The sequence below is a fragment of the Dromiciops gliroides genome, chromosome X, assembly GCF_019393635.1.
Source record: "Dromiciops gliroides isolate mDroGli1 chromosome X, mDroGli1.pri, whole genome shotgun sequence".
Taxonomy (NCBI): Eukaryota; Metazoa; Chordata; class Mammalia; order Microbiotheria; family Microbiotheriidae; genus Dromiciops; species Dromiciops gliroides.
In genome coordinates, this window is record NC_057867.1 from 41,757,599 (window position 1) to 41,770,512 (window position 12,914).

The 12,914-nt window shown below is 40.6% G+C and overlaps 1 protein-coding gene across 4 annotated transcripts in view; it reads right to left on the minus strand.

Annotated features, from left to right (window-relative positions):
• The window catches only part of TENM1 (teneurin transmembrane protein 1), an 895,908-nt gene that overhangs the window by 108,072 nt on the left and 774,922 nt on the right, over positions 1–12,914 (minus strand). For all 4 annotated transcript variants that reach the window (XM_043974016.1, XM_043974015.1, XM_043974017.1 and 1 more), the window contains 2 exons: positions 4,555–4,816; positions 1,429–1,696 (listed from right to left, as the gene is read on the minus strand). In XM_043974016.1, coding sequence (XP_043829951.1) covers positions 1,429–1,696; positions 4,555–4,816 — 530 coding nt within the window. The remainder of the gene's footprint in view (positions 1–1,428; positions 1,697–4,554; positions 4,817–12,914) is intronic.

Below are 12,914 nucleotides of genomic sequence, written 5' to 3' on the forward strand. Positions count from 1 at the left end.
TCCTCCATTCAGCCACCAAAGTGATTTTCCTAATGTGCATGTTCGATCATGTCGAACCCCCTACTCAGTAAACTTCATTGGCTCCCTATTGCCTCCAAGGAGAAAATACAAAATGTGCCACTTGGCATTCAAAGTCCTTCATAACCTCTCACATCCTACTTTTCCAATCTTATGTCTTACTTCTTGACACACATATACTCTGATCCAGCGACACCGGCCTTCTAGCTGTCCCACAAACAAGACATTCCATCTCTTAGCTCTGGGCAGTTTCTCTGACCATCTTCCTTGCTTGGAATGCTCTTCCTCCTCAGTTCCACTTACTGATCTCTTCCAACTCTCGAATTTCTAAGATCTAAAGTGCTGAATTTAGTGAGAAACAAAAGGAACATCAAAGGGGAACAATAGTTTCTCACAAAGCCTCCTAAGTTACAAGTTGGAGGAAGCTAAAGGTTTCCTCAAAACCCACCTCAGTTAGAATGCTGCATTTGCTAAGTAGAAAAGACAGACGAAATGTCAGGTCCAGAAACCCGACCAAAGGAACGACAAGTCAAAGGGCATGGGTAGTAGGTGACATTCAGCTTCAGAGATAGCTAGAAGTTGGATGTCATGCAGCACGACTGACCTGTAACCAACACGACAAGGGGAAAGAATTGCTTGGGAGCAAAAAGCCTGAAGAAAACCTGCTGCCAAGGCCTGTAGATTTGGCCTTTGCAACATCTCTTCTCTCCTCTGATACCATCACCATGCTGGCGAAGGGCCTACCTTATCATCTCATACCTGGATCATGTCACCTCTGCCTCCTCAATAAATTCAGTGGCTCCCTATCACCTCCAAGAACAAATACAAAGTACTCTGGCATTCAAAGCCTTTCACAAACTGGCCTCCTCCTACCTTACCATTCTTCTTCTACCTTACTCCTCCACACCTACTCTCCAATCAAGTGACACTGGCCTCCTTGCTGTCCTACCAACAAGACCCTTCATATGCTCTGGGCATTTTCTCGGGCTGTCCTTCATCCCCAGAATGCCTTCTCTTCTCTGCTCTACCTATTGATCTCCTGGCTACCTCCAAGTCTCAACTACAAAATCCCACCTTCTGAAGGAATTAATCTTAATTCTCTGTTAATTATTTCCTATTTATCTGGGACATAGCTTCTTTGTATATATTTGTTTACAGGGTGTCTCTCCTATCAGATTGCAAACTCCTTGAGGGCAGGGACTGTGTTTTGCCTCTTTTGTAGCACAGTGCTTGGCACATAACTGGCACTTAAGCCATGTTTATTAATTGACTGATTGAAAAGGGAACTTGAATTTGACCTGATGAATGTTCAAACCCCAATTGCCACCAATCCTTTAAGTAACTGGGAGTCAGAGTCCGTGTAAATACAAATTAATCCATCAGGACAGCTTAACACTACTATTTACATACCTACTGCCTCTGCCAGGCCCAAAACCTTCTGCCCATAGATGTCAGTTTTGTTCCAGGCAAATGTGTAGACAAGATTGATTGCAGCAGGAAACCACTTCTGCAGCAGACGGCCTTCCACGGTCACCATGAGGTGCACCCTGATCATCCCCATGGGGATAGCCGAGTGGGTCAGGAGGATTCGGAGCAGGGTCTTGTAGCCTGGGGTTCGGCTGCTCAGGTAACTCAGCTTCACAAAGCTGGATGGGATGGGGATTTCCTCCTGGACGACCTGATGGAGAAACAATAGACAGGTTTCTGTGAGGTGGGCAGCATAGATAGTGACAATAATGACACATCTGTTCTATGGCCATGCATTGCTGGAGGATGCAAGCTTGGGGCAGACTTTTTGGCTTTTGTATTTTTTATACCCAGCAACAAAGTGCTCAACACATAGTATGTGCTTAATACATGCTTGCTGATTAAGTCATTGAGAGTCCTGGTGAGACAAGGTATTTTGAGTCCATCTCCTGCCTTGGGATTAGATCTGGAAATGAGAACCATCTTCTGTGGCCTCCAACCCAGGAAGTCTGTGGGCAAGAACAATGCCTGTTTTTCAAGTGTCTTCCCTACACCTGTTTGGTAGGAAGTAGAAACGCTCACATGCTAGATGTAGAGAAATTCTATGCTCTGGGCCCCATTAAGAAATCAATCAATCAATCAATCAATCAATCAATCAATCAATCTCTCTCTCTCTCTCTCTTTCTCCTTATTAGGCTCTATGACAGAGATTGCAAATCCATTTCTGTAATTCCTATTCAGGGCTTATTCAAGAGTAAAAAGATCTGGGAAGCAAGCCTATCCAGTGATACCTTCTACCTAGGATTATAGCTGCCCTATAATTCATCTTCATGACTGCTGGGAAGCTTGTCTTCCTTGAACTTTGGAATAGCCTTGAAGGCCAGATGTTTCATCAAATTGTAGGCTCACATCTCCCTGTACTTGGAAGTACCAAATTCTGGGAAATGAGTGGCCATAAGATGGCACCTGTGGAAAGCAAATCATGCCTTTGCAAACTGGGCCTTAACCCTTGGATGCTGTGTTAGAATGCTACCTGAGTCCTTGAGGCTGGGCCTTTACTTCTTTATTTATCAATTGGGGAGGAGAAGAAGGAAATAAATGATGGAAATTGGGTACTAAGGTCAAATCCTATATACCCTGATGTCCACCTTCCAAAAAAGTCAGAGAAATAGCCCCTGGTGATGAATTATCTGATTGGGGCAAGGGTGGCCAGGATGTTTATTTCAGTCCTCTTTTTCACATATTGCTTGGACAACTTGTTCCTCTATTCCTTCCATTTCAAAGCAGCCCACACAGACTGCACATCATTAGAGAAGCAATATATGTTTGCCAGGACTTGGAGGTCCAACATATGACACCTCCTCTTGCCAGGGAATTCCTGGTCACTCTGTTGTTCCCTAGGGCTGGTATTCCCCTCTCGGGCCTGCTGACTACCCATCTGTCCTTCCTGCTCATTAAGCAGTTATCTGCTCCCTCTCAGATGGTAGCAGTAGGACAGTAGTGAACAAGAGCATGACATTTTTTCTACAGTAACATGCTATCCTAGGGTTAACTGAACAAGTCTTCTATTAAAATAAGATTCAAACTTCTTGATAATATCTGTGAAGGAATTGAAGCTGTAACTCAACATAGTTATCAAATGCTATCTTACTCTTTTCTCCTGGTTTCCTAAGAGAAAGCAGCTGGAAAAACAGGGACAGAGATATGTGGGCTGATACCACTGGGCAACACTCTAGTTTATGACCCCTAGACACTGCTAACCAGTAGAAGATATGTCAATCTGGATGGAAAACCTACTGTACCTAGTCTTCTCCAATCAACAGAAGGGATTCTGTGTCCAGCAAAGAAAGCATTTTCTCTGGCTAGCCTTCATGCTTGGAATGTTCTCCATACTCTGCTCAGCCTACTGACCTGCCTGGCTTCCTTTAGGTCCCAGCTAAAACCTCATCTACTATTAGAAGCCTGCCCCAGTCCCTCTTGATTCTTTTGCCTTCACTTTCTTAATTACTTCCTATTTGTCCTTTGTATATGTGGCTTTGAATATATTTGTTTGCATGTTGCTTCCCCCATTAGATTGTAAACTCCTTGAGGGCAGTCTTTTGCCTCTTTTTGTGTCCCCAGCACTTAGAACAGTGCTTGGTACATAGCTGACCCTTAATCAATGTTTGTTGACTGACTGAAGTTTCAACAGAACGTAAGTTCCTTGAGGGTAAGAATTGTGTCAATTTTGTCTTATATTGAGAAGGAATTAGTCTGGCAATTTGAGAACTGTTTTTTCTAAACTCTTTAGGAGTTTCAATGATAGGCAAGTAGAAAGACTCAAAAGTCAAGTAGGATTTAAAATCAACAAGAGCCCCAAAACAACTGATCATTGATTGTTAGGTTAGCTCATATGCCATGTCTTGCGAGTGCTAGAGAGATAGTGGAGAACCAGGCTCTGAATTGGATTTCTAGAGGGACTTCAATTTCAGGGCTACAAACTGTGCGCAAAGACTACATTTTTGTTGCTGTTGTTCAGTCGAGTCCAACTCTTCATGACTCCATTTTAAGGTTTTCTTGGCAAGGATACTGGAGTGGTTTGCCATTTCCTTCTCCAGCTCATTTTACAGATGACGAACTGAGGCAAAGAAGGTTAAGTGACTTGCCCAGGATCGAGTGTCTGAGGCCAGATTTGAACTCATGAAGATGAGTCTTCCTGACTCCAGGCCCAGGGTTCTATCCACTGTGCTACCTAGCTGCCCCAACTGTATTATTACAGACCTATATTTATTTCACTCTGAGTTAATAAGACCATATTATTACAGATCTATATCTGGTTAGCTCAGAGAGTAAGAAAATGGCATTGACCAGGTTAATAATTCCTCTGTGGGTCAGTTAGCTTTTCTCTACTCCATGGACAGAGAGAGGCTTGAAAACTGAGCCCTTACTCCCTGTCTTCAGAATGCAACTTGGGTTCCAGGCTAAAACACAGGCAAAAGTCACAGCTTCCTGCCCCACCTCCCCTCCACCCCCCATATCACCACTTTCAATACAATGCATTTTTTATAACTCATAAGTCAATTTGCCTACCTGGAGCTCTGGAACAACAGTCCCCCTCTCAGGGCAGGACCCTCCAAATGATGTGAGGGGAGAAGGGAGCACAATTGGGTTTGGGCTCATCAAGGCAGAGATGTCACAGGATGGAGAAGGTACAGTAGCTCTCTGCATGGTTACTTTCTCCACTACTATAAATTGGTTCCAAGGCAACCAGAGGGTCCTTTTCTCAGACAAGAATGGTGATCGGTCAAAGACCAATGTGACTGAAATTCCTCCAATGGCCACAAGATCAAAGCTAAAAAAGGAAAATATAAAAAACTGTCAAAACAACAACCAAACAAAATTAATGAAAAGAAAAATGCCTTTAGTCCCTTTCTCTCATTTTTTTCTGATACAAAGAGTAGTTCTAAAATTCTCATAACTCACTTCTTGATTTTATAAGGTTGGAATTCCCTACTCTTTGGATAATTGATAGATACACTTTTATTTAAATAATGATTTCTTCCCATTAGGCCTCTTGGCTGCCTTGTCTTACCCGTGGGTACTCTGTACTCTGGGGAAGCAAGGTAACACTGTTTTTGTTTCTGTATCGCAGTCACTTTTGGAAATACACTCTTACCCTTTAAGGGTCTCTTTTTGTCTCCCATGCAACAAAGAAAAACAGTTAAGCATAAATAACCAATCCAAACAAGTATGCAACATTCTGTCCCCACAGCCCGTCTCTCTGTCGTGAGGCAGAGGTTTCATTATCTGTTCTGGGACTTCCACTGGTGTTTCCATTACACAGAGTTCAGCTTCTCTTTTGTTACTGTTCATTTGCATTGCTGAAGTTACTGGGTATTATTGTTCTTCTGGTTCTGCTGATTTCCATCTGTGTGAGTTCATACAAGTTTTCATGTTTCCCTGAATTCCTCATATCTTTCATTGCTTATTACATGATGTTATTCCATTCCACTCATATGCCACATAGATACCAACACACATAAACACACATCCAACCATTTTCCAAATGCAGGGGACCAAACTCATTGGTTTCCAGGTCTTTGCTAAACACAAAATGGGCTGCTATGGTCTCTGAGATTAACCACCTTGTGTGGCATGTGCCTAGTAGCATCATTACGGAGTAAAAGGTATGAACAGTTTAATAATTTTCTTATGTATTTCAAAATTATCATGCCAAATGGCTACACTTCACCAATAGCATGTACCTGTCTTCGCACAACCCCTCTAAGGCTGACTGTTCCCAACAGTTTTATCATTTTATGGTAAGCTAATGTTTAACATAAGACTAAACAAAGCTCACATTGCAAGGCAAATCTACTAGAAAAAGACACGTGTAAAAGACACATTTGAGAATAATCTCTTGCTCTGTATTATTTACATTAATTATGTCACTGGTCCACCTGTGTGAATAACAGACGCCTAGATGGTACCATTCCCTTCAGTCTTCTCTCTAAGGCCTAATTTATCCCCATGGTCTAACTGAAGATTGGTAAGGGTAAATGATTTATTCATGGTTGCAAACATAGTGCAGACTCAAACTCTGCTTCATTTACACTAGATAACATTAGTCTATCAGTTTTATTTATGTCCTTGAATCCATGGCTTTGAGATAATGGATAGGAAATTACTTTCAAAAGCAGAGAACACAATACAAATGTATTATTATAACCAGCACAGTTATAATAGTACGTGTCATAGAGACATGTTAGCATTTATGGAAGAAAGAGACTGAAGCAATACCTCGCATTTTAAAAAAAATTTCTATAAAAGACATCTATGATGAAAATCCTTGACAAGGAATCAAACTTAGTTATGGATATAAGACCAATTTTTCCATATGGCATTTATTATAGGTTTACAGATCACACTTTGATGGAGAAATTTTTCAGATTTAAAGAGAAAAGCTAATATTAGATTTTTGTCCCCTGGTGTTTCTTTCAGTCAAGCGGTTGTAATAGCATGATAATGTTCTAGTGGAGGGCTTTTACATTCAGTAGCAATCTAAGATGAACTAGACATCACTAAAATAAGGAGAGGTTGATGAATAGAGAGCAAATGAATCTTGGAACTATAGTAACAGCCTAAGGTGAGGCTAGGAAGAGGGGGAAGAGCAGCACCCTTGTTACTCAGAGACTTTGCTTCTAGATCATGCACCAGCACTGATTTAGCTCTCTGCCCTTGGACAAGTTATTTTAGGGCCATAAAAAGGTCTTCATTTTAATCATTTGAAAGTAGGGGCTACCAACTTCAAGGAATCATTTCTTATCCAGTATATTGAAATGAGTCTGTAGTCATTTCTTGATGATCTCCTGCTGCAGACTGCTTGCTGATTAAATAACTAATAACTAGATGCTTTTTGAAGCCTCAAATGCCTGATAACAATGACCAGTGCCAAGATGAAATGTTTCTGAATGCTCAATTCTTGAAGATTTTCTACACAATGAAAAGTCCCTTTTCATCACTGGGGATAGTTGAGAGTCAACTAAATTGAAAGGCCTAAACTGTGTTGTACGCTATGTTGCCTTATAGAAAACCTCCAGACTGATTCAGAGCTGTCTACATGTGTATACCTGCATTGTCCAAATGTGGAAAACCATTTAAAGGACATCTGGAAGAGTTAGAATCCTCAGACCGAGGGACTGAGCTATTTGTTCAGTTTAGAGTCTGTCTTTCAAAGCCACAGGAATGGCTCCAGAGCCCCAAAGTACTTTGATAGATATTTAATCTAATTGAGGCAGAGATTCCCTTTTACAATCTTGACTGATACTTTATCCATTATGTCCTCTCATTTTGTGCAGTTGGTCTACCTGCCCTTCCACAGTGGGCCTATTTAACTAGAAGCTAGAAGCCTCTCTCTGGATCTTCTGATATTGCATGGATGTATGAAGACAAACAAACTTGCAGATGGTGATTGGTGCCTTTTGCCACATGACTGACCCACCTTCTTTAGAAGTACAAGGTGGGGCAGCTAGGTGGCACAGTGGAGAAAGCACCAGCCCTGGAGTCAGGAGGACCCGAGTTTAAATCCGGCCTCAGACACTTGACACCTACTAGCTGTGTGACCCTGGGAAAGTCATTTAACCCTCATTGCCCCACAAAACAAAACAAAAACAAAAACAAAAAACAGAAGAAGTACAAGGTGAGGGAGTCATGGCTGGACAGCAGTTTGTATGAATAAATTCTGGGGCTGTTAACTCATACCAAGTGTGTAGTCTCCTAACAATGAAATATGGCAGCAAGAGAAAAGTTAATTCAATCTTTAGTTGCATTGAGAGGTACATTTTAAGATGAAGACTGATAAGCTCAAAAGTTTCTAGAAGAGGGTGACTGAGATAGTAAAGAGTTTTGAGACCACGCCATAGGAAGCTCATCTGAAGGAACTTTGGAGAAAAGAAGATATAGGGCAGATCCCACAACTGACTTCAAGTATTTAAAGGATCATAACATCGAAGAGAGCTCAGTGTTGTTCTGTTTGATCCCAGAGGGAAGAAACTAGAAGCAATGGGGAAAAGCTAGAGAAAGGTAGATTTCAGCATGGGTTGCCTTGTAAGGGAGGAAGTTCCACTTTATTGGAGGTCTGCAAGCAAGGGTTGGATGATCAGTTGTTGGGCACATTGTAGAGGGAATTCTTGTTCAGGTATAAGTTAGTAGAGATAATCTCTCAGGTTCTTTCCAGCTCAGGGTATGCCATTCTGTAATTGTGTAATTCAACATAACATCCTACTGAATTTTAGCTTATTAGATTCTGGTTACAGTATCAAACCAATTAAAAAAAAGAAATTCAATAGGAATAAATGTAAAATATTATACATGGGTCCAAAAATTACCTTCACCACTACAGGAGATAGGAGAGACATAGAAAGAAATCTGTATGAAAAAGATCTGGGGATTTTAATGGATTGCAAGCTCAGTAGAAGTCAGCTGTATGATATGGTAGTCAAACAAGCTAATGTGACCTTGGGTCAAGTTCTCATAAATAAGGAGGTGATAATAGTTGGACTGTACACTGCCCTGGGCAGACTTTGTCTGGAGAACTGGCTTTAGATCTGAGGATGGGACACTGCTAAACTGGAGAGTGTCCGGGGGAGAAGAACCAGGAGGGTAAAGGACTTCCATCTTCCCAGTTTCCTTTCAGTTGTCACTTTTGGATTATACTCCCAGCTAATTGCATCAACTAATCTATGGTAACAGCTGGGTAATTGTCACTCCTTCTAGGTAACATATTGAATGAGATTTTGAGGCAGACAGCCTTAATTCAAAGGAATGACAGTATGAGTAGAAGGGAATTTCAAGTAGTGATATAGTCTACTGGGAACACACACACACACACACACACACACACACACACACACTTTTGTGTGTGTGTGTGGGGGGGGGGGAGAGCCTTCAATGTACTTCCAATTATATGCCCCTGGTAACAATCTAGGCTCTTTAAATGCTATTCCTGGTCTTCCTTGGTCTCCCCCTCCCCCTCCCACCTTCCAGGCCTGATTTTCTACTTCTGAAATGTACTTAATCTGAGGAGCCAATAAGCTTGGTTTATTGTCACACTGTCACCATATGTCCAAAACATGACAATGGGAAAGTCTTGTTTATATTTAGCACACCCTTTCTGGAGCCTAAGGGGAAAGCTCTAGCCAGAGGGGAGATTTAGCAGGCTGACTGGGTCTCATATCTGTCATGTATATACACCTGATTTCCACAGGGAGATCTGCAGGGGAATGGACTTGGTATCTTGATTTAGAAAGACAAACATATTATTCCTTTAGTGCTTGATATCATCTAGAAACAGAAATTCTGGGACTTTTGGGGCACAATTTCAAAATACAGCAGGGTTCTCTTAGCTCCTTCATTGAGTACCATTCCCTTTACTGAGACCTTGTGCAGGCCGGTAAAAACCCAAGGATTTCCTCTTTTTCTTTTCTTTTTTTTTTCTTTTTCTTTTTCTCCCCCTGGAACATGGCTAATGAGGAAACTTGTTTTGCAGGTGTAATGTGTAATGTGTAAATATGTGTAATGGGCTTTGTATTTCTTGATTTCTCCATAGGTGGGGCGGGAGTGGGGAAAGGAAGATCATTTGGAAATGAAAATAAAATAAAATAATTTTTTAAAAAAGAAAAAAAACCCTGAGGGCCTATTACATCTCCCCATGAAGCCCCGGATCCCCAGAGGTGCACTCCATTCGAAGAGGTGGTTGTACCCATATCAAGGTGTCAATTCTTGGCATGTGGCTGAAAACACTGGGCAAGGTAGAAGCTGCTTCAATACAATAGGCGCTAGCAACTGAGCTACAGGAAATCCTCATTATTTACACTAATTGAGGGAAAAGGTCAGTCTGAGTCATTGGAAAGGCCCAATTAGAGACTATTTGAAAGGAAATACCACATTAGTGCTTTGGAGCACATAGCCTAACTCCCACTAAGGCTGGGCCTCCTTTAAGGATTAGATGGCTCCTCTGTAATTAGAAAGAGAATTTACATACAAACAAATTTACACACTAAAATTCACAAAAGTAGTTTGTTTTTTAAGTAGGTTAAAAATCCCTACTGCCATTTTTCACAGCATTATAGAATTTCTGCTTTGGAAGGAACCTTCCTCAGAAATCCCGCACTTGAACAAGAATCCTCCACAACAATGGTATCAAGCTCCAGTAGAAACAGAGATCACTGAATGTTACATAAGGATCCCTGCAGGCACCTATTGATTTAGGAAACCACATATTAACATTATCTATGTCTTACTGTATTTCCATTCTTTTTTGTTGTTGTTAAATATTTCCCAATTACATTTTAATCTGGTTCGGGCCATACTCGGAGTGTTATATATATTCCAGGCAGCATTTTTGACACCTCTGCTCTACAGAATACCCCCAAACAAGTAGTCAATCTTCTCTCAAAGGGGGATCTACTCCTTCAGCATAGAGGGGGCTGCTACCTACCTCCTGAAGCTATCTGTTCTGTTTTTGGATAGTTCTAACTGTTAGAAAGTTTTTCAAGCTGTAATATGCCCTTCTGTAGCTCTTCCAACTAGTTTCTCCTAGTTCTGACCTTCTTGGCTAATTAGATTAAGTTTAATCACAGCTATCATGTCTATCCACACTAGTCATCTATTCTTTAGGATAAACATCTCAAATTCCTTCAACTGATTGTATGGCATGGACCCTAATTTCCTCACTATCCTCCTTTGGATGCTCTTAATGTCCTTTCTAAAATATGATACTCAGAACTGAACATGATAATCCTGATGTGGTTAAACCATGGCAGGGAATAGCAGAACTGATATAGGAGCTCAGTAATACCAAGTCTTTACGATTGTTTCTTCTTACAATTTACAAGGTTATTCCCTTGCTGCCTGCAAAATTTGTTTTGAAGTATAAGATCTCAAGTTTGACCATGATGTTTCTTCATAAATTAAACTTGAGGTTTTTTTTATTGGTATTCTGTGAATTTTTTCAAGCTTTACTTTGCCATTTGCTTCTAATATTTCTGGGATTTTTTTCTGTATGACTTTTTTCTATATAATATTCAAGCTTTCTTTTTCATGATTTTTTCAGGAGTACCTATAAGCCTGAGATTATCTCTCTGCATTTTACCTTCAAGTTCTATATTCTTGTTTTATAGATATATCCTATTCTTCCAATCTTTAAAAAATTTCTATTGTTTTTCCTCTGCATTTTTCTTTGCATTTCTATTTTTGTTGTTATCCTTTTAAGAGAAACCATTGCTACTCAGTGTATCCCTGTTTTTTGTTCCAAATTCTCTAGGCTATAGTTAGATTTGCTTATTTTTTCCCTTAAAAACTCTGATCTCTATTCTCATGTCTTTGATTTTGTCACTTAATCCTTTGATTGCTTTTCTGAACCATTTTAGAGTTTCTTAGAATGGCATTCTCCCTGACTTTTTTTGTTTCAAGGGGCCCTGTATAATTTATTGTAACATCCTTTCCCAGGGAGTTCTGCCTCAGTTTATTTTGTGGTAAGGTACCTGTTCCAATGATTTAAAAACATTTATTCATTTCTCCTCCTTAGTTTTTTGTTGTTATCAAGCATTCCACTGATTTTTCTATCATATCCTTGACATAAATGTGCTTCTTATTGCCTATTCTTTCTCCTTGGGTTTCTCAGTGCTCTAGTGCCCCTCTCTCAGGCTTTGATGCCTTTCTTGCTATTCTCTTGGACTACTGAGGCTGTAGGCTACAAAGAGTGAGGGTAAGGATTTGGTACACCACTACAAGAAAGGTTTCTAACCTTTCCCATTCTTTTGGACTTCATGATTTTGACAGTGATTTTCTCTAGTTCCTAGGCTGATCCTGGTCAAGAAGAGTTTGGAGAATGGTCCTCCTGGACACTGTGTATGAGGTGGGCACTTTGAGAAGCTCTTAGAATTGAGCCTCTTCTTCCTTTCACTTCTGCTGCCTATTACTTCTTTTTTTGTGGGGCAATGAGGGTTAAGTGACTTGCCCAGGGTCACACAGCTAGTGTCAAGTGTCTAAGACCGGATTTGAACTCAGGTCCTCCTGAATCCAGGTAGTACCAGGTTAACAAGTTTATCTTCTGTTATTCTCCTATTAAAATTATTTTGTGGAAGCTTCATTTGAATATCCTCCTATTATTGATGAGTTTGCTTGATGTAGGGATCCTTTATTTGCTACAGTTTAAGGAAAACTGTCCCATGGGATCTCTCTTTCTTCCATCCTTCCTTGACTCCCTCCTTGTTCATATCTTTTAGCACTGAACTGGTTGGTGAGCTCCCTATGTATCAACACTAGTTTCTCTGATGTCTCCCTTTTCCATCATCATCACAAATATTTTTCTTTGTTTCTTCAGTTTTCTTCTTGAGAGCTTCCCATCCTTCTTGGACTGATTCCCCTTGTAGCATGTTAGGCAATGGGATTTTTACCTGTCCTTTCTCTGAGACTTGTGCTCTCCCAAAATCTAGGGTCTCTCTCAGACGATTTTCAGCCTTACCACACCTCTCATTACCAGCGATTCTAAGGAGGAGTAGTTACTTCCTCACTAAGGTGGTCAACATTTCCACCTCAGCAACCAGTTCCTTCTTCTGAATTTAAATCAGATCCAGAATAGAATTTTCATTTATTGGTTTCTCACCTTTTGAAGGATGAAATTATCCTTAAGGCAAATCCGGAATTTAGAGTACTTCTGCTTTTGACAAGAGGTACCTGGATAACTGAAGTCACTGGTTTCTACAATACCATGCCAGGCTTCATGATCCCTTTCCTGACCTCATCTGTTTCATTTCCTATAGCAATTTCTGCCTTCGATGATCATCAGCCAAACTGTCTTTATTACCCTTCCCCATTCTGGTTCCTGGATATTTTCATATAAGCATTTTAAACTGGGCTAAACCAGTGAGTTCATCTGTGTGTGAGAA